This window comes from Engraulis encrasicolus, chromosome 5 (genome assembly GCF_034702125.1).
Source record: "Engraulis encrasicolus isolate BLACKSEA-1 chromosome 5, IST_EnEncr_1.0, whole genome shotgun sequence".
NCBI lineage: Eukaryota > Metazoa > Chordata > Actinopteri > Clupeiformes > Engraulidae > Engraulis > Engraulis encrasicolus.
In genome coordinates this window covers 14,664,288-14,687,826 of record NC_085861.1, presented here as the reverse complement: position 1 = coordinate 14,687,826, position 23,539 = coordinate 14,664,288, and the positions used below count along the sequence as shown (strand labels likewise).

At 43.4% G+C, this 23,539-nt stretch overlaps 1 protein-coding gene across 1 annotated transcript in view; it reads right to left on the bottom strand.

Moving 5' to 3' along the window:
- The window catches only part of LOC134449010 (myelin basic protein-like), an 84,084-nt gene that overhangs the window by 24,436 nt on the left and 36,109 nt on the right, over positions 1-23,539 (bottom strand). Inside the window, exon 3 of the mRNA XM_063198742.1 lies at positions 16,104-16,179. Within this exon, the coding sequence (XP_063054812.1) occupies positions 16,104-16,179 (76 nt within the window). The remainder of the gene's footprint in view (positions 1-16,103; positions 16,180-23,539) is intronic.

The window sequence follows — 23,539 nt, the reverse complement described above, 5'->3', positions numbered from 1 at the left end:
CTCATCTTCTGTCATCATTACACTGGGAGGGGGGGTCAGGGGGATCAGGGTGGTTCAGGGTCAGAGAGCATTGATTTTAGACCCAGGCTACTGCTGGCTTGATGATCAGCTCTCGCATATAGTGTCCACATGCCCCAATATCGTTGTTGTGGACACAAACAGCTGGTAAGAGCACTCGTGAGTCAATGAATGAACAAGCTGAGATCTTCTGACACCCACCATATCCTGTTGACATAACTAATTAACAATGTCAAACCTCATTATGCATCGCACCGCATGTTCTAAGTCACTGTTCATTCTCTTGCTGACCTTTCTATCCCAACAACTCCTTAGTAAATTTGGTTAACAATGAGAGGAGGAATGAACAAAGCAATCCAGCTGGAACGTATAGGAGAGAGTATTCAGAGGAGCTAAAAAAGAACAGAAAAAGACAAAAACACAAAGCCAGAGAAAGAAAGAAAGAAAGAAAGAAAGAAAGAAAGAAAGAAAGAAAGAAAGAAAGAAAGAAAGAAAGAAAGAAAGAAAGAGCAGGACATGGGGAGGTAGCATTGTACAAAGATAACGAGCAAAGGGACCTAACAAAATCTCCTACTGTAGAATCAATATGTCCATAGCAATAGACAAAGCCATTACGGAAACCCAGGAGAAGGTCAGTCCAAACACAATTATAAACACATAATCAGCACTCACACACAGGGAGACCAGACAGGCTGGATAATGCAGAAAATAGTGGGACTTGTTTACGAAAATGATCTAACCACTGCAGTGAGCAGATATTTTTGTTGTGTTAAGTAAGGAAGGACAGCATTCATATCTTTACAAAAATGAGTCTCCAACAACCTCCAAACTAGTGATTTACCTGCATTTTGTTATTTCAGCATTGATATTCAAGTCTCATTCCTTCAAGGCTTAAACTGCAAAATAGTTTAGCATTCAAACCACTGATTGCCTACAGGGCAGCTGTCCGTTAACGGGACATGCTACCTTGACACGTGTCAACAAACTATGTAGCCTAGTAAACTAGCTCCACCCGCCAGCGGCCAAAATCATTTTTGCCTGTGAGTGGGTCTAGCCTCGGACAATGCCCCAGGCCCTGAAACTGGCAGGCCAATCACAATGCACCAGACTTGATTTGATTTGCTTTGAATCTTTGGATGCAACGCGGACGGTTGGGTGGGTTTCTCTATATGTTTGTGGCCATAGAAATCGATAGATTTTGGTTCAAATTGGGCAGGATTTAGTGCCTCAAGGTGGGTGTCTGAGCACTTTCTGGACTGATACCAGTACCTTGTCCTCGTGTTACTCAGCTCCCACAGACTGTCTCTGTCCTTGTTTGCTCCGCATTTAGAAAAGCATGAGGAGCCAGTGTTAACAAATCACTGGATGCCCTGCGCATACACATCTAACATCCTTAATGTGCAAGCAGAGAGTGATTTAGGCCCGCGGAGTTAAGGCCAGGAGAGGCTATGCTACCAAAGGCCGCGGGCAAAAAGCCAAAAACAGCAAGCAAACATTCCAAGTGACTCATCTCGAGCCCGGACACAAAACCTGTTCCTTTGGCAGACAAACAAACACGTTGAGGAAAGCAACATGCGTGCAACTCTCTCCTGTCTGCTTGATTCACTGCCACATCCCTCCCACTGCCCCTAAAGATGACGATGACCACCACAGCTTCTGACATCAGCGGGGTAGAGGATAGCAGTGGGCAGCACATGGCATTGCATGTGTCTGCCTCTTGTTTCACTGCCGTGTTTCGTAACTGGGTGCGGTGTAATGCAGTTCTAGTGTAACTATAAATGCACTCAGAGAAGCTGTTTGATAGAACATTTGACTGTAATACACCCTATTTTTACACTTTCTTCTTGTGGAGTTAGAAACTGTAATGTCAAAATTCAACCTGTCCTGCCATTCAATTTGCTCTCGCTAGGGGTGTCTACATTTTTAGGCTAACAATCGTGAAGACTCTTTTAAAAATTCTGGTTCCAGTTCTTGATCCGGATCACCACCAAAATTTAAACACTCGTTCCTTTGGTCATTTCCGACAACTCCACAAAATTTCATCCAAATCTGTTCATAAGCTTTTGAGTTATCTTGCTGACAAACAAACAAACAAACAAACAAACAAACAAACAAACAGGCAGGCAAACCAAACATAACCTCCTAGGCGAAGGTAATAGGCTAACAACATGCATGCTGTGGTGGGTAGCCAGGCCGTGCCCTCCTAGTGATGCAACACCATCCTACACAGTGCACACAAGAGTGAGGTGAAGGTACCGTAGGAGAGTACAGGCTGGGATATTCTGATCACATGGGACCACTCGTGTGTCCCTTGAGAAGGGTACTCTGGCCAACATCTTACACAGTGCACCTTTAAAGGTGAGGTGGTGGTACCGCAGTAGAGTAGAGAATGGAATATTCTGAACACATGGGACCATGCGTGTGTCCCTTGAGAGGGGTACTCTCCTGGCTAGGGTATTCGGACATAATGGACTCCTAATGGGCAGGGCTGGACTGGGGGAGAAATAGCCCCCCCGTCATAATTAGCGGCGCAGAACTGACTCACCGGTTGGCCCCGCACCCTTGTGGGCCCTGATTTTCAGAAATGTAAAAAAAAATAATAATAATTCTAACTTAAATTTTCTTTTACATTTCTGAAAAAATGTGGCCCACCGGGAAATGCCCACTATGCCAGATGGCCCGTCCAGCCCTGCTAATGGGTTTTAAAGAGGTTGCAGATGGCCCACCTGTGTTTGCACTGTGTTTGTTACAGCAGCTTGGTACGGTAATAATCTCATGGAAAGGCCCTTGCCTAGACAGGAGGGCAGAGAGAGAGAGTGCTCCTAATGCTCAAAGATCCCGATGAGAGACTGAGTGGAGCACTGATGGCAAATCAAACAAATCAAGAACTGAACACTTACCTATGTATATTAACTCAACCACTATCAAGGTCTAGGTGTGTTTGAGTGGGTGTATGCTCTGAAGTGTATAGTACAAGCAAACGCACACACACAACCACACACACACACACGCACACATATGCACATGAACACACACACACACACACACACACACACACACACACACACACACACACACACACACACACACACACACACACACACACACACACACACACACACACACACACACACACACACACACACACACACACACACACACACACACACACACACACACACACACACACACACAGGGATGTACACAGGGACAAACACAAACACACTTGTAACCAACATAACCACAAACATGCTCATAAAACTCTGCATTCTAGGGCCCTTGCTGAATAGTAAAAATTAGTCCGATTTCACAATGGTTTCAGAGTAGACAGTGCTAACCAACAATCCTCCCATGTAATCTTAGGTGTGGATGGTGGGGACATGTCCATGCCACTTTTGAGATGAACCTAGCTTGTCCCCACCACCTTTTCGTCTAATTTAATGCAAAAATAGCATACCCAGACAAGTTGCCATTGTAATGTCCCCACCACTTTCCAAGCCAAACCTACACCTATTATGCATAGACCCCCCCCCCCCCCCCCCCCCACACACACACACACACACACCAACCCGCTAAAGAGTCTTGCCGCTGATAACATTATTCCATTAGGTAATCCATTAACCAAAACCAAAGACGTGGGCTCTTTGCAGCAGTACAGTCCACAGCACAGAACACACTGTGCTGTACCTGAACACTGCAGCCAATTACCTGTTACCCAGCTCTGCCCTTGATGGATAACATAGGACCTCCAAGCACCCAGTGAGGCCACTATATCCTAGGGCAGGGCTATTCAAATGGCGGCCCTTGGACGACAAGGCTCTGGCCCCCCACAAGCCCCTTGAAATACAGAATTGTATTGAGATAAAAGTATGAGTTCTGTATCAAGCTGAAACGAGACACAGGATGTTAAAATGCAGGAAATTACATCTATGAAATGCAAAACTTTCCGTGGGAGGTCCGCCAGACCCCCGACCTCAATGAGGTGTCGCGTATTTTTTTCATTGACAGTCAGCAACCATAATACATATGTAAATTCCGGCCCCTTTACTGGGAGGAATTTGAAAAACTGGCCCTCGTTGACATTTAATTGGATACCCCTGGCCTAGAGCCTTGGTCTCCAAACAAAGGCCCATGAGCCAAATTTGGCCCGGGCATGGTCAGAGGTCAGAACAAATGAAAATATAAATGTTTGTGATTTTCGATCACTTAAACTTTAGTGGGTCATATCTCTCCAAGGCATTCACAGAGAGTTACATATTATACGATCAGTCTCATAACAGGCATTGACAAAAAGGGAAAACGTAAAAGCAAAAATGTGTTCTCTGTCCAGGCATATAACTTGTTTCTCATTGGCTTGTGGCGTTGGTTTGGCCCGCAGCCTCCCCTGCTCTACATGATTTGGCCTTTGGAGAAAAATAACTGGAGACCACTAGCCTATAGTCTTTGACCAGCAACTGTGGACGCTGGCTCCTATCCTTGCATGTTTGCTTACATAACAGCTACAGAAAATGTATAAAAATAGGGCAGTTAGTGGGTATGCTTTAGCAGGACAGGGAGTGAAGTATGGGAAGACATTGTGGGGGACTGAAGCAATGCGCTGTAATGACAGCGTCTTTGCCAGACAGCGTCCAATAGGCAGCAGCTTTTCATTTTACAGTAACAAGATAAACTGTGACACCTGCCACATTCCTCATGACAAAACCTAACTTTGCACACATTTCTCAAAGCAAATGGATTTTACTGCTACGTTTAGTGTCACTAGGTGGTGTCTAGTAGACAAGTGACTGCAGTGTATCATCGTAAGATGTGATTAATGAAGGGACACGCTACGGAAAGGCAAGCTGCAGCTTGTATAGGGCAAGTGACTATATTTGATCACTTCCGATCACTTCCACACCTATTACAAATGCTCCTGCCATGGCTCTCTACAAGGGTGTACAACCAGGTAGTTTATATCATATTAATCTGGGGGAATCAGGCTTTCACACAGATAGTGACATCATGCCATTTGACCAATCTGCAGTGTTCTGGAGCCTGTCAAACCTTGCAATTTTTAATTTTAAAATATTTTGTGTGCCCTATAAAGGGTTAATGGTTGGTGAAATTGGAAGTTTGCGTCCCATACCGTCCATGGCTAAAGTGCCCCTTGAGCAAGACGACAATCCCCATATTGATCCAGGCACTCTAACCAATACCCTGCAATAACTACCGTAAGTGACTTGAGATACATGTACTGTAATGTATTATATATTGCTTTAGGATTCATTATGGGGTATTTACAATTGAGCACACCTAACCATAATTATGACCATAATTGATATTTGATGGTATGATCAGCAAGTCTGTTGTGAAGGAAGCCAAATATTTAAATGATTATTTAGCCTATGCATTATCATTTTAACTAATTATAACTTTTTTGTCCAGATTTCAGGCAACATATTCAGCGATGTCTGATAGGCCAACACAAGGCACATGCGTGCGTGTGTGTGCAAATCTCACCATTATTCAATTTAATGTGTAATTATAAATATTATAGTGTCATTGTTTGCCTTGGCCTTGCATTCTAATGGGCAGGCTCATTAACTCCTGCAGCATGCTGTAATGATGCCACATTTCCTGCCGCCCAAATCCTCCCACTACGTACAGGTATAACCGCTATAAATGCGGCCGCGTGAACGCCATCAGAATGTCCTCAATAAAAAAGTTTTCTTGCGCGTGGGCCAGAGAAGTGTCACAGAGGAAAGGTGTATCCCCTTTCCATGTCGCAAGCAAGTGCTTTTTAAAGTCGCAACAAGCTCCATTCATATTCAACCGGCTCATTTACACTGTATAGCATCTCTAGCTTTAGGTGGGGCAGCCTAGACCAGTCCTATAAACCAGTGTTTCTCAATCTTTTTTCAGGCGAGGCACCCTTTCAATTCATGAAAAATTTCAAGGCACCCCAAACCAACAAGCCGTAACATGGCATCGCATCCGATACCACACAAGCTTAGAAAAGTAACACATTTGGAGACGTCACATGACCTACGTTCGAAGTTGGAGCTGACTGGGGCGAACTATATTTACTTTATTGTGCTTAAATGGCAGATGAAAGATTCCACTGACTAGCATTAACTTCTATCAATTTAGACAAATATGTATTATATTACATAATTTATTTATCTGCTACATTTCCGCGGCACCCAAGGGTGCCCCGGCACCCCTGTTGAGAAACACTGGTATAAACCACAACACAGGCCACATTGACAGTATACATGGCCACAGCACAAAGAACGCCACTGCACAAAATAAATTCCCCCACTCTCAATGCAATTGATTTCTCGTTTCAATTGTTCTGCTGATGCATTGACTGCAGATGGATGAGAAAAGCTTTCTCTGCCATGCGGAGCTCCAGACTAGCCCTTCTATTCCATGCAGAGCAACAGCACAAAAGCCTTGGCTACCATGCAGAGCTCTGGTGTAAGTCTCTCAGCAACATGTGTTTACCTACTGGGCTTCGCTCGCTGTTCTTAGGACGGATCAATGCTAAGTGCTGCTGCACAGGCACACAGACACAGATGCATGCACGCATGTACACGCACGCACACACGCACGCACACACACACACACACACACACACACACACACACGCACACAGGCACGCACACACACACACACACACACACACACACACACACACACACACACACACACACACACACACACACACACACACACACACACACACACACACACACACACACACACACACACACACACACACACACGCACACACACACACTTGGTGGAGGTGGACCTAATGAGATGAGATTAGCAATCAATCTGAATGTTCTTGATACTCTGGACTATCATCATTACTGCAAATGAGGAAGGTCGCAGAGTGCAGTGAGGTGGGTGGATGAATGGATTATAGCCAGCTAGAGAGACAGACAGACAAACAGATAGATATACAAACAGATAGATAGATAGATAGATAGATAGATAGATAGATAGATAGATAGATAGATAGATAGATAGATAGATAGATAGATAGATAGATAGATAGATAGATAGATAGATAGATAGATAGATAGATAGATAGATAGATAGAATTAAGTGAGCATGATGACCCATTCCACCTATCAGTGGCGTGCACAGACATTTTGAGGGGGAAAGGGGCTGAAAGGGGGTGTTGGGGGTATGTGGAACTTCCGACTGCCTTGCTAGGCTTATAGAGGTTATATATTTTATCTGGGTATTATTGCAATATGCATTATTTGATCGCAGGGCATTTGCAAACATGGACCGCAATGCATGCATTGTGACAAAAAATCTCTCTCTCTCTCTCTCTCTCTCTCTCTCTCTCTCTCTCTCTCTCTCTCTCTCTCTCTCTCTCTCTCTCTCTCTCTCTCTACCTCCCTCTCTATCTATCTCATGTAGTGGACACTTGAATCATGTGATGGTTCATTCAGAGGATGTTAAACATCAAACCACAATCTCTCTCTCTCTTTCTCTCTCTTTTTCTCTCCTTCCCCCCACCACTTTACATCTCCTCATCCCCCTCTCCTCTGCTTTTCAACCATCTCGTACCGGTATGACCTGTATGATTCGTGGTAAAAGTGGCTTTTCCATTGATTCGGTGCTCATGGCAACCAGGGAGAAACAGGGCTCTAGCTTCCTCTTTGTCAAGCCACACTCTCCATCTTTTCCCCTCTCTTCTCCTCCCTTTATTTGCTCTCTTGTTGTCCGCCCCCTCCTCTCTCTCTCTCTCTCTCTCTCTCTCTCTCTCTCTCTCTCTCTCTCTCTCTCTCTCTCTCTCTCTCTCTCATCTTATCCCGTCTGCCTGCTTCATTGTCTGTCTGACACTAGCCTGCCTGTGTATCTCTCTCTCTCTCTCTCTCTCTCTCTCTCTCTCTCTCTCTCTCTCTCTCTCTCTCTCTCCCTCTCTTTCTCTCCTTATCCCATCTGCCTGCTTCACTTTTCTCCTTCCATCATCATCCTTTTCCTCTCATCTGCCTCTCACTCTGTCTCTTCCTATCTTTCTCTATCAATGCTACTTTTCATTCCCTATCTCCCTCCCTGTCTCCCTCCCTCTCTCTGTCAATTTCCATCTCTTTTTCTTTTTTCCCTCTTTATCACTGTCTCAATCTTTTTTCCCTATTTATTCCGCTGCCATCCTCTTTTCTCCTCCCCCTCCTCCTCCTCTTCTTCCTCCTCCTCCTCCTCTTTCTCTGTAACCATGGGTCTATTTGAGAGGGATGGGAGTTAGGTGTGTAACCATGGATCTATTTGAGAGGGATGGGTGTTAGGTGTGTTATACTGTATGTGTGTTGTGCAGACTGCGTGCAACACCCATCAATACCACAATGCTATCACCCCTTCAGGGCTGTCAAGAGACGTGTGTGTGTGTGTGTGTGTGTGTGTGTGTGTGTGTGTGTGTGTGTGTGTGTGTGTGTGTGTGTGTGTGTGTGTGTGTGTGTGTGTGTGTGCGTATGTGTGTGCATGTGTGCGTATGTGTGTGCATGTGTGCGTGTGTGTGATAAACCAGGCTTAGTAAACCTAAAGGAAGTGGTAAACCTGCTAATATAGATACACCTGAAGGCATCATTCAGTTAAGAAAATGAGGACTCCAGGCTCTTCTATTTGATGATTTACCTCAACCACAAGGTTACTTACTGATTTACCACAGAACCAGGAGAGTATTCCAAGAACCTGGCTAAGTTAAGTAGTAAACCAGTTTTAATTAACATTGAGGTAGTGGTAAATCATCTAATAGAAGAGCCTGGAGTCCTTCTTTTCTTAGCTAAACAACACCTGCGTACTATCTCCTTGCAGGTCTACCACTTCCAGTAGGCTAACTTATGCCTCTTTTCGACTGCCGGTTTTCTGGTAGGCCTACAGCTCGATATAGCGCGACTCGCCGGCCACGTTTTACATTACAATTCAGCTTTGTCGTGCCTATTCGAAAAGCAAAAAGTGGCGTCCGAGTCGCGCTTTGTCGAGCTGTGGGCCTACCAGAAAACCGGCAGTGGAAAAGAGGCATTAGCCAGGCTTATCATCTAACCTTATTCTTGGAATAGGAGCCTACTTCTTAAAGAAAATGTCCACTACAGCAGTGGTTCCCAACCTATGGGTCGGGACCCAACCTATGGGTCACCAAAGGTCCACAGTGGGTCGCGAAGCCCTCTTGATTTTAAGGAGTTTAATTTTAATACCATATATAGCCCATGTTGAATAAATATATGCATAGAAGTAACAAAATGTAAGCGATACATTAAACAGTTATATTTTACTGAAGACAAAAAAATGATAACTAATGATTTTTTGTAGGAAACAGAGTATCATGTGAACCACTGCACTACAGTACGCAGCTGAGCAGTGAAAGTGAGAGTGATCCATCTCTCTGCAGGAACTGAAACGGACTCTCAGCCCAGCCCAGCCCAGCCCAGCCCAGCCCAGCCCAGCTAGCTGCCACTTACACACCGCACGGGTCCACTTACTGCATGCACATGGGGCCATCTCATTTCGCAGTGGAGATGATCTAGACCAGTGGTTCCCAACCTATGGGTCGGGACCCACCTTATGGGTCGCCAAAGATCCACAGGGGGGCGCGGAGCCCTCTTGATTTTAAGGGGTTTCATTTTAAATATATATAGCCCATGTTGAATAAAAGACAAAGCATTTAACTAATAAATGCATAGAAGCAACAAATTGTAAGTGCTACATTAAACATTTATTCTATATTTGACCAAAGACGAATTGAGGAATAATATAACTAAAATTAGTTTTCGCAGGAAACAGAGGGCATCTTGTGACTTGTGATCTTGTGGCGCTCGCGTGGTTGGGTCACCAAAGCATACAATAGTAAAAACATGGGTCCCTTAAGAAAAAGGTTGGGAACCACTGATCTAGACTGTGGAGGAGCAAGCCATGCGTTGGCATCTGAGCTAAATGATTTTCTATGTGTGGTTTTAAAACGACAGCGTGGAGGACTGAGGAGCTTCCTACAGAGCTAGCAGTGCTCAAGGCCTAAGCATCTGGGACTGGGCAGCCAGCAGTGAGGCACTCACTAACCATATCACAGTGTAGGTGGATGGGGGGGAGAACAGAATGCTTCACTTTTACATTTTACAGACTTAAACTTTTATACATTAATACAGACACTCTTACTTTTACACTTTTACTTTTACAAATTATTTTTTTCCCTGTGTATGTGTGTGTTTCTGTGTGTGTGTGTGTGTGTGTGTGTGTGTGTGTGTGTGTGTGTGTGTGTGTGTGTGTGTGTGTGTGTGTGTGTGTGTGTGTGTGTGTGCCTTTCAGATGGCACCTGGGCCTATATGCACATATGCACACATATGGACTCACATGTGCACGGACGCATGTAGGCATGCACGCACGCACGCACGCACGCACGCACGCACGCACGCACGCACGCACGCACGCACGCACGCACGCACGCACACACACACACACACACACACACACACACCTCAGCACCATCATACGTAATTCATACATTATACATAATTCATCCACTAGCTCCAAAGGTCTTTGCTTGCCCTCTGCTATCCATTATTACTTATTTACAAATGCTTACTTAACACACTGCGCACACTGTGTTTAAGGCCATACCAAATCATCATTTATTGACATACAGTACATACAGGTATGTACTTGTGCCTATTGTTGAACTGACAGAATTTAATTTGGTTGTGCAACGAACAAAACAATCGACCTGAGCTGAGTAGTGAATGGAAATGCGTTGATGCCTGTTGGTTTGTATTCAATTTCACAGCCCTAGTCTGCAGTAATGAGATGAAGGGTATATTCCAGGGCTGCACAATTAATCGAAAAATAATCAAAATCGTGATAAAATAGTGAAATCGAACTCGTGATTTTAATCGTGATTTAATCGTGGCAATAGTGACCTACTTTTGAGAGCGTCCTTGAAGCCAGAACATACTGACAGGCTGGTGTTTCTGGCCAGAAATCTGTCATACTATTGCCTTAACATAATTATTAAAATTCATTTTATTTTTCTCATCCCGTATGCAATTCATTCTTGGTTATATTTCGTCTTGTTATAATTTTCAAAAAAATCTGCAAAAATCAATAATCGTGATTAATAATCGTGATTATGATTTTGACCAAGGTAATCGTGATTATGATTTTTTTCCATAATCGTGCAGCCCTAGTATATTCCTACGGTTGGTTGCGCCGTTCAGGCGTCAATCAAATTGGACTGACAAGCTCCCCTGAGGATCGGCAGAGCACAGTGTGATCATGCCCAGGGCCGCTGACAGCTTTTTGCTGGGCCCGGGACAAAGTGTTCTGAATGGGCCCCCTACCCAATACATACAATGTAATGGGGACCAAATTTGGGGCCTATCTATCTCCCTGGGCCCGGGACAACATACCCCTTTGTCCCCCCCTGTCGGCGGGCCTGATCTTGCCATCTTATCGATCTGGCAGCACTGAGTGTCTTGTGCAGTGGCAGTTCTTGACATGAAAGGATCAGCAGGGCCAAGGTGGGACCTTTTTTTTGACCAGCAGGTCAATAGTCTGTTTTATATACACTGTATTTCATTATATTGCATTACACTTAGCTGACACTTTTTTTTATCCAACATAACTTACAGATATTACAGGCCATTGGTTACAGTCCCTGGAGCAGTGTGGGGTTAGGTGTCTTGTTCAAAGCCACTTCAGCCATGGCTGGAGGTGTGGGGAGTGGTAAGGGCAGTATATACTGTATTTATTTGATATTCTGCCTTTCATTTATGTTCATTACAAATTAATATTCAAACCAGTGGCTGTTTAGCACAGGGGCCACAACAGGGGCCAAGAGCAATTCTACAGGGACCCTGGTCTACCCTAGCCTGGGAACTCACATACTGCCTTTAGTTCTACACAATCATTTCGATCTGAAAGACAGTGAAAGACTTGTGATTAGGTCTGGTGTTAACCAGGCAAGGTCTACCCTGACCCCCCTTCTAGAACAACCTATAGTCTTGTGGGTGCTTTTCAGTGTCAGTGTTCTACTTTCTACTTCTGCTTTCTTCAGTTTTCTACTTTCTAGTTGGCAGTTTCAAGTTTCTAGTTTTCAGTTTGCAGTGGGCGTCCTTTGTCCATGCATTGCAAGCCAAACTGGCATCAAAATGTAAAACATTCATGAAATCCTTTTTTTTCTGTTGCAAATATGAATAATGTTCCTCTGCAAAAGAGCCTAATCTAAGAGCACAAGTGGTTGGTTCTGAAAGTCCGCTAATTACTGTGACAAAACGTTCTCCTCAGAACTCCTTTCAGGGTTCATACACTTTTTCACCAATTTTTTTCCATTACTTTTCCATGACTTTTCCAAAACCTTTTTCTGAATTTCCAGGACCGAAAAACCAATGACCAATCGCGCGCGGGGGGTGGGGGCGTATTATATTACAGGCTATATTACGTAGCCTATATTATAAATATGTAATTACTGTATATATTTATACTATAGACTATGGCATATTATATTATATATTACATAGCCTATTTACAAATATGTAAACAATACTTAAACATAGTCATACTATAGGTTATCTTTTACTACAAGCTATAAGCAACCCTTATACTGCATGTTGCATTACATTAATTCTGCTATAATTCACCAATGTTATATAATTCGCTTGTCTAATGTACAGTCAGAAATGAAAATGAATAGGCCTAGGCCAGCCTATAGCAAATTAGGTCGTGAAATCATCATGAAGACACATTTGTATCAACATGCTCTCTATGGAGATGGATAAATGCTCATCCTGCCCAGGTAAGAAATCAGCCTGCCTAAGCACAACAGTCCAAAGCTCCTGTAAGAATGATAATGTTGTCATTTGTTGTGGTCGTTGCTGGAGCAAAAAAAAAAAAAAGAGAGAGACTGCACTGTTCGTGGCACAGTTCTAGTCTGACGCCCACTCAAGGAGATGCTAGGGTGAGTTTCATTTTGTGTTGCAACGATCTGACCGATTTGAAAACAAAGCCACAGATGACTTTTTCAAACTCTAGTCACGCTGCCGTTTATACCGTATTTCAAAACGGGCGCGTCATGCCGACATTGGTAGTCGTTTGGCTCGCGGTCACATAGACTACTGTACGGATTTCATGTAATCTTTCAGCACACTGGACAAGTTCACTCGCAGGCAGCAGGTGCATTGCTTATCAATAGGCTATCAAAATCTCGGGGCTTACCGAAAGCATAAAGGTTCGCTTGGTGCCCTATCTGGCAAATTAAACCAAGACCAAACAGGTCTTAGGATTGTATTCCTTTTGGCTTTAGCTACGTTTCAGTGGAACCGCTAAATATTTTACAACGTGTATAACTGCTAACCTGTTAGTAGCTGAGGAGGTAACCGCCTGCTGTATCTTGCCCTTCAGGTGGCTAACAAGTGCCGCTGCTTCGCCCATATCGGACGGACACATCACAACTTTCGTCCACTCCAGCCATTGTTGATCATCTTTTCAGAAAGTTAAGCATGCTGTAATATCGTACAGAACCACATTTCTTTTCTAGGATTAGAGCTATGATCACCTCTCACCACCACGCACACACTACATCTAGCTCGCGCGTTACGAGGCGGGTTGCCAGGTGTGACTGATTTCTAGCGCCAAAAACGCTTGAAACCCGCCTGGAGCCATTACAACATGCGTTATTTGAAACCCACTCAATTTGGCAACACATAGTTAGGCAGACGCAGCCTGCACTAGACAACATTTCCACGAGAACTCGGACATTTACATTTTATTACGCCGTGGCATCAACTTCATAAAGATAATTGATGAAACACTGGATGGATTTCCATGACTTTTCCAAAACTTTTGACCAAAAATACGTTTTCCATAACTTTTCCAGGCCTGGAAATTTGAATGTTCAAATTCCATAACTTTTCCAGGTTTTTCATGACCGTACGAACCCTGTCCTTTACGTTTTCTCAGCACATACTCTGAGGAACATCCTACAAGTTGCTTAAAAAGTAAGTTTGGCTTTGACATACGGTACATATACCAACATTTACACCATGGAATTATATATATATAATTATATATAGCCTATATAATTATATATATATATATATATATATATATATATATATATATAATTAAATGCCTCCCACTCTCTCATAATGAATTTCAAAAGACCCAGATAAACATCATGGCAATCTACGTGGCACTCGACACCCAGCTGTGCATGCCTCCTTTACTTACTCTGTCTTTCAAATTCTGCAAGATGCCGAAAGAAGATCTATGATTGAAACATTGCTATCCTGAATAAATAAAGTCTTTTGCAAACAGTGAACAAAACCTTCCTCCCTTTTTTTTCTCTCACATAGGCCTACTTTTTTTTTTAGATCTGGCATCTGCTGACGTTTTTTTTCTTTTGGATGTACATGACCTCCACTACACTTTGATTCTACAGTACACTGAGATGCCATCAAACAGACCTATGACTTAAGTCAGGAAGTTGGTGTGATGGGTGGACACACCACCGGCATCTGCCTGTTGGCTGCCCAGTAACAGGGAGGGAGAGCAGGGATGAGACTTGGCGGCCCCACCCCACCACCCCTGCCGTACCCAATGGGGTTATCACGTCCTCAATGGCCCAGTGCATTCTGGATGAATAAACAGCCAGCTGAGACCAACAGGGCTGTGGCCAGAGGAGGGAGAGGGAGGGAGAAAGAGAGAGAGAGAGAGAGAGAGAGAGAGAGAGAGAGAGAGAGAGAGAGAGAGAGAGAGAGAGAGAGAGAGAGAGAGAGAGAGAGAGAGAGCGGTTGGAGAGAAGCAAAGAAGGGGATCAAGAGGGAGAGAGAGAGAGAGAGAGAGAGAGAGAGAGAGAGAGAAAGAAAGAGAGCGATAGAGAGAGAGAAAGAGAGAGAGAATGAGAGAGAACGGTGGTTGGAGATAAGCAAAGAAGGGGAGAGAGAGAGAGAGAGAGAGAGAGAGAGAGCGAGAGAGAGAGAGAGAGAGAGAGAGAGCGAGAGAGAGAGAGAGAGAGAGAGAGAGAGAGAGAGAGAGAGAGAGAGAGAGAGAGAGAGAGTGAAAGAATGACACCAATGGCCAATGTCCTCCTCTGTTGGAAGGTGATAATGCAGCAAAAGGCTGCTGCTCTCTCCACACAGCAGACGTTTTCAGTGGGGACCGCTTTTTGAACCGAAGAATATTTTTGGGACCATACACCACCCATATATACTAAGGCTTTTTTGTCCATTGATATTGCAAGATTTTCTATTAATAGTTTGTCCACTAATATTGTCAGATATTCACAGGAAAGCATACATCTAGTAATCATACACGTGAATACTGTTACTAACCAGATAATGGAATTATGTTAGCTGTTAACTTGTGGATTTCCCGTATTTATGCAAAGTCCCTCCTGTCCGTGAACCCCTTGCAGTATCTCTGCGACACCCCCGTAGGGATCCCGGCCCCGAGTTTGGGAACCACTACCATAGGGAATCTCTGTGACTGTGTGTCTACTGAGCACGCTGCTGTGGATCACTCACAAAAGTGTTGGGGTTCAGGTTTAAAGAGTTAATTGTCATTGTCAAAAAGGCAACGAAATTGTGTCTGGAGTACAACACTCAGTAGTAGTAGTAGTAGTAGCAGGATGGTAAAAGGTAAAAGTGACACCAGGGTTTGATTCCACCCCTCATCCTCCCCCATCCTTTTTAAAGTGCAACAAAAAAATGTAAGTGCCAAAATGCTTGCTAACAACACACACGCACGCACACACACACACACACACACACACACACACACACACACACACACACACACACACACACACACACACACACACACACACACACACACACACACACACACACACCTTCCACAGAGCAGGTGAATAAACAGCCCCAATAAATAACCAAATAGGCAGTAGTGCTTATTCATGTGACCACCTACTGTAATTCATCTGTGATTTGAATCCTTGCTCATGGGTATCCTTTTTTTGTTTTTGGATATATATTATGTTTTGTTTATATTATTTCAAATATGTGAGAAATAATGTGAACAGTATACACTGTGGAGACATTTGGATAGGCACTATTCAAGGGCTGAAAAATATCTTTACTTACTAAAAACCTCATCCTGAGTCTCGGCCATCTCGGCTGTCGGCTGCACAGTCTCGTCTTCCTCCTGTGATGTGATAACCTTGAGAGAGAGAGAGAGAGAGAGAGAGAGAGAGAGAGAGAGAGAGAGGGAGAGAAAGAGAGAGAGAGAGAGAGTGAGTGCAAGAGAGAGTGAGAGGGAGAGAAAGAGAGAGAGAGAGGGAGAGAGAGGGGGAGAGAGAGCGAGAGAGAGAGAGAGAGAGAGAGAGAGAGAGAGAGAGAGAGAGGCGGGGGGAGTAAGAAAGATAAACAAGAAATAAACAACAAGAAAGTAGCGGTGCCATGGCAACAGTCAGACCAGTTTTATTAGCGGCCATTAGCATTAGAGCACCTTTGAATATGTGACTGCTGCACCAAATAGCTGTTTGCTTACCATGTCATCTGCATTAGGACTAGGGTTGTAACGATACACTCAACTCACGATTCGGTTCGTATCACGATTTTTGACCTACGGTTCGATACACCCCACGATTTCTGAAATGCATCTCCATTGAAACCAGTGTTGGGAATAACGGCGTTTAAATAAACGGCGTTACTAACGCCGTTACTTTTTTCAGTAACGGATAATCTAACTAATTATTCTTACTGTCAGTATAACGCCGTTACAATTTCATACACTCCGTTACTGCACGTTACTGTTTGGGTAGCCTATGTGTCGTCACCGTGCGTTCTATTACCAAAACCTCTCCATATGGTCATATCAGAGATATTCTATATATGGCCACGTTCGCCGCTGCCATCCACCCAGTAGAAGTCAGAAAGAGGGACAGAATGAGTGTGTGTGCTGCTTGGTGAACAGTGTTCGTCTGATCCCAGGATTATTGCGTTTGCGTCCGGATAGGTGGCTACCCGCATCACCGGTGGCTGGAGGGAGCGCAAGCTAACATTACCAGAACCACTCTCACCCCTAATTCCTCCACCAATAGGACTACCTGTATGGACACTACGACTGCATTCGCCACTACCGCCGACTCACTTGAGATCGGATAAAGTCACCGAATGAGTTTCAATGTGTGTGTATGCTTACAGAACATCCTTGCTTCGCATGTCGGCATCACTGCCTTCGGAAGTTTCGCCGCGGTAAACAACGAGTGCTCGTCCGATCATGATCCTCCTCGTGAGATAAAAACTGTCCTTCAGAGTCAGAATAGGCAAATAACATGCTCAGAACTTCATCATGGTTCAACTTCTCACTAACCACGATGAAATAGCTCGCTGATAGTTCGCTGATAACAACACAAACTCTACTCGCACGCTTCGAGACAAAGACGCTGAGTGGCTACTTCCGCATTTTGTGGTCGCGTCTTTTACTGCTTCACGACTCTGTGAACTACAAAATGACGTAATCGTAGTCTTGTCAGAGACAGTTTAGATAGGCCTAGAAAATCTCTGGTCTTGTTTGAAAGGATAGCATTTAGTAATAATTAAAATGTAAATACTACATTTAGTAGTAATTTAAAGTTGGATTTAACATAAACATTTTCAGTTGAATTTGAATAAGCCTATTAAAATGTGTTATTTTCTTTTATAAAAAAAAATATATATATTTTGTCCATCCAGTGGCTTTGGTTTATTATGTTGCAATAAATTGTTGTTTCTATTGTTACCTGTCTTTACCGTCCTTCTCTATGTGGTTTATGAAACATGGTCGGGGGGCGAGTAACGCAATAGTTATTTTTACTGGTAACTAGTTACTTTGATACCGGAGTAACTCAGGAAGTAACTCAGTTACTTTTTTGGAGAAGTAACTAGTAACTAGTAACTAGTTACTTTTTCAAAGTAACTTGCCCAACACTGATTGAAACACTATCACATCAAATCATAAGGTTGTTTTCTGGACTAATGAGTAATAAAACTTTGAAAGGGCGTACCACGATAGGCCTACTGCCTCCTTGCATCACAATTCAGTATCGTGACTCTACGTATCACGATTTCTCAGTTCAATACAATATCGTTACAGCCCTAATTAGGACACATGCGAGTCAAGGCAAAGCCAATAGGCAGCCAGTGGAAAGCCTTAAAAAGTGCCAGTAAAAGGCTTGTGTAGCCTCTTTCTGCAAACGAGCTCACCGGCCTGTTCACACTTGACAGACTACATCATAACAACAATGCTATGACATTACAGAGAGCCTTTAGCAACATTGAATCTTGGTCTTTACAATTGTGTGTGTGTGTGTGCGTGTGTGCGTGTGTGCGTGCGTGCGTGCGTGCGTGCGTGCGTGCGTGCGTGTGTGTGTGCGCGCGTGTGTGTGCACGCTTGTCTGTGCTTGTCTGTGTGTTTCAATCTGCCTGTGCACTCCTGGGAGCAGTACCCTAAAGGATGACTTAATAACACAAAATAAAATGTTTGCTTTACTATAACTGTTACGACCCACTGTGCTCCTGCAGTGCTGGCACGCTGTAATAGTCACTGAAATGTAACTACCATAGCACTACAATACCATGACGTAACACAGGCCCTTTAGTAATGCAGTACGACTTAGTCATTACCATACTGGTAACAACAAATTCATAAAGCCGCGCCTTAAGGGCTTAATACTAAAAGGGGGCATTGGTAGGCATATGATTATGTCAAGGAGTGTGTTGAGTGTGTTTGAGTTTGTTCAAAAAAGGATGAGAAACACTAACCTTACATCACTTTTAATCCTAAACTACTACTGTACTGTATCTCATAGGAAGATGTTGTGAGTTGTAACAGATACAGAAAAGGGGGATAACAAAATGAAGGGGGGGATGAAAGGAAAAGAAGAATAAAAAAGGCGACAATAAGTGAATAATCGCTATGATCGCCATTCTGATAACCACTGGTCCCTTATCATCCACTAGCAATCCATGCAGTGCCACAGACAGCTTTGGCCGGAGCCTGGACAAGGTCCTCTTAATGGGTCCCCCCCATCCATTACATACAATGGCATGAGGACCCAATCCTGGGCACGCTCTCTCACTGAGCCCGGGAGAACTGACTCATTTGTCCCCCGCATTGCAACCCCCTGTCAGGATCCCTGATGCCAGGCAATGATGGCCACAGCCAGGGAAGTCGACAGGGGGGACAAAGGGGTCACTTGTCCCGGGCCCAAGGAGAGAGGGGGCCCAGAATTGGTTCTTCATTACATTGCATGTATTGGGTATGGGGCCCTTTCAGATGTATTTGTCCAGGGCCCAGCCAAAGCTGTCGGTGGCCCTGGTCACAGCATCAGCTCTCCAAGAGCCCTGATTACCCGAGTGGGGCTGAGCTATCCCTGGAGTAGCAGTCTGCACCAGTGGTTCCCGACCTGGGGTCTTGGGACCACTAGTGACCCGCGAGATATGTCATTACATTACATTCCAATTGGCATTTTATCCAAATCAACTTACAATCAAAGCAGGGCTTTAACCCTATCGCGCCGGATGCATCATATATGTCTCATCAAATTCAAAGCCCTCTCCACGCTGACACAAAAAAAAATCGATCTGAAAAACATCCTGCGTGTCATTTCCAAACGTCCTGCAGTACGCGGAAACCGCCACAAGAGAGCAGCGGTCGACAACAAGTTGACCACAGCTCGGCGAAAAACAGGAAAATGGGGTAGAAGCGGTTTCCCTGACCAACGCTGAGATTTCGTCAAATTGCATAAGGTTTGTGTACAAATTTCCGAAATATAACTCTACATCCTTTAATTTGAACACCTGCTTTGTGCAATCAAGCAAGGAAGAGTTTATATTTTTACACCGTGTTGCAGAGAGATCGTGCTAAAACTGATGAGACATATAAGCACCATCCGGCGGTGGCAGGAAGTCAGCCATCAATGCATTTGCTCCATAGGGAAACTTACAAAGCACACCACGACGATCGTTTAACAAAACACACAAGTTGTTTTACTTCAAGACAAAGATATTGCCTTAAGAAACAGGTTTTACTTGCAATTTTGAAAATGTAATGCAAAATGTTGAAATTATGATCTCGTAAAAAATGCATTGAAGTGAATGGAGAAATGGTCCAATTGTAGTAATGGACCCATATATTCAAATTACACATCAAAAATGAATAATGATCTATATTACACTCATAAATAGGTTGTTGAGCATTCGATCAGCTATGTTTTTACATAGATTTTAAAAAATTACCCAACCAGGCTGTGGGAAATGTAAAATATGGTCCTGCTAAAACAAGGATAGGCTTAAAAAAATGGCAGGATCTCACTAAATATTTAAAGATAATCCTCAAATTAAATTGTCTGACAACTTTTTTAAATTAAAAAAAAGTTGTAAATGCATTAAAAGTCATTTTTCAATGGTCATGAAATTGGAATTTTCATTCATTAAAAGCCTGATGCATCATATATGATGCATTAAATATCTTTTTTTTTACATTTCTTATAAGGGACCAATATTGAAGCAAATTCCAAAAAATTCGAATTTTCTCTCATTGCTTTCATGGTTCAGGTTTCACAGGGTTAAATTAACTTTTTTTCATCACTAGCCAGAATGGCTAGGTGATGTTAATCTAATTTGCACATATACAGGTAGGCCTATATCACTGCAATAAGACTGACCATTTATATAAAAACAAAGCGAAATACATCTGCATTTGCAGTTCCTAAATCTTGTCGTCATTTCAGGTGACAGGTGATCCCTGAAGATCAGACTAAGGATAAATTGGTCCTTGATCTGAGTAAGTTTGAGAAGCAGTGCTCTACACACTCCCAAGGGAGGAAGGCTCCTCTGATTTTCCCAAGAGGGGATCTCTGCTTTGGAGAGAAAGCCTTCCATCTCCTGACATTTCAAGGACAGAGAGAGAGAGAGAGAGAGAGAGAGAGAGAGAGAGAGAGAGAGAGAGAGAGAGAGAGAGAGAGAGAGAGAGAGAGAGAGAGAGAGAGAGAGAGGTTGAACTATGTCAGTACCCTGCTACTACTTGTCCATTGCAAGCTAGCTGGTGAGTTGAATACCCTGGCAATCAAGAGTGCATTCAAAGTCTCCTGTTGATAGCCATTAACATGGAAAATCAATCACGGGAGATGACAAAAAAGGATAAGGATGGACCACTGACCTAGATACAGTATATGGACAGCGGACTTCTATAGAACTCGCTGTTCAACAGGTTAGAAGAATCTGTGATTGATATTTTTCCAGAAGCGTACCTTAGCAACGCTGAGAACAAGCGCTGCTAGGCCAACGACCCCCTGGTCATTGCATTTGACTATCAATCAAAAGAATTCTAAAACAATTCTAACTGTCAATCAACTGTCCACATACATTATCTAGGTCAGTGGGATGGATATTAAAAAGGCTTTGGAAAAAAGAACAGCCAGACAGAAAATAGACCTCGGAGTTGTTTTGATGCTCCCGCCATACACACAAGTGCTAAATGGCACGCCAACACAACACGCCTTGAAAATTGAATACAGGAATAGCACCAGGGTTAATTTGACCAATTAACTTCAAAGCATTAGGCAAGAAAATGACACTATAATATGAAAGAAACACAATGAAATAAAGATGAGATCAGTGGTAATTAAAAAAAAGGGCTTTTTGTAAGAAACAAACATGACGGCTGCAGCCAGAGACTGGACATCTTGGCTTTGTTTTGATGTTCCCGCTAATAGATGCAGTGCTAAGCAGCACGCCCACACCAACCTCACACCTCGCTAGGTACACACAGACCTTCGGGACGCGCCGCAGAGGTCAATAATTTAGCCGTTCTTTGTGCACAACAAGGCACAAGACATTGTGGTTGAGGCATTCAGAGCCATTTAGGAGTTGCTAGTTGCATGTGTTCCAGTTGCCAGGTCTGGGTTATATACCCCCTCCCCTCTCTCTCTCTCTCTCTCTCTCTCTCTCTCTCTCTCTCTCTCTCTCAGGCTCGCTGGCTTCCCCGAGGAGAGAGGCTGAGAGGTGACCCGGCCACTTGGGCACAAATCCACACGGCCCTCAGCGCCTCACACAGCAGGCTGTGCTTCAACCACAAATGAGATTCATTGGCAGACTCACAAAAAGTCCACAAACAACAGCACAAATACGAGAGACATAGACGTGGTGGGTTGTTGAAACAAAAAGAAAGAGAAAGAAAGAAAGAAAGAAAGGGAGAAAGAAAGAGAAAGAAAGAAAGAAAGAAAGGAAGAGAGAATGAAAGGAAGAAAGACTGAAAGAAAGAAAGAAAGAAAGAAAGAAAGAAAGAAAGAAAGAAAGAAAGAAAGAAAGAAAGAAAGAAAGAAAGAAAGAAAGAAAGAAATCAAAGATGATATGTCCGTGGCAATTCTCAGTCATCTAGTCATGATAGTGAAAAGAGATGTTGCCCTGCATGCAATCAGAGTTTTTCTATAGCTTTCAGACATTACATCACATAACAATTAGCTGTCGCTTTTTTCCACATCGACATACAGTTTTTTTAATTTACCGGGTATTCATTCCATGTGCCTTACTCAAGGCCACCTCAGCCATGGATGGAGGTGAAGGGAGAGGAAAGGGTGAGATTCCAACCTGCAGCCCTCTGATGTTAAGACCACCACCCTAACCATTAGGCCATGGATGCCCCCAATCCAATCATTGGATTCCAATGGCCATTTCCAGGTCACACCTGGAGTTGCACTGTATCTCTGGACCAATTATGAAATCCCTCGTCACTCGCACCGTTCCAGTGGTGGAACAACATGTGTTAAGGGGCTACGGTACAAAGCCAAGCACATACTGCCATCTGCACATAGGTGTTAATTGGCAAATGGGCTACAAATAGTATCAGACCAAGCAGCAGTAGTAGTAGTAGTAGTGGTAGAGTATACTTTTAATAGGCCTACCATGCTTATAATTACAGACTGTAATTTCACTTTCACTTGCATTTGTTTTTATTCTTTATTGTTAAGTTTGAATAAGCCTACCATACTTAAATTTTTCCCATTTAAAACCATTATTGTATATATTTTTTGTTATTATGGAATAATCTAAAAAGCTATATAAAATATAATCTAACATATATGTGTATATTTTTTAAATTAATACAAGAGTAGTTGTGCCTGTGACCTAACGTCTGCTGCTACTAAAAAACATCAATGACCCTCATACAGGCACCACAACACATGAAGGGTTTCATTCAGCTTGTCATTGCAGCCAAGGTGCTTCATTGCCATGAATAAAACATCTGTTTGCCAGCCAAGTCTCAAGACATAGTCTCAGGCTCCCTCGTCTGGGGATTGGCAAGTTTTCACTCTCTCTCTCTCTGCTCCTTCAAACACTAATCCGGTACGTCATAGATCCACACAGGGTTGATGAACAAATACATGGCAAACTTGGAATATACGTACTCCACAGCTTGACTTCAACAGGCAAAACCTTAAACTGTGGCCACTTGGGGATATTTTGTTTGTGAGCTGAGCAAAACTTTTTAGAGACACTTGAGTTATATTGAACCTTTTTTTACTTTCTGATTGAAT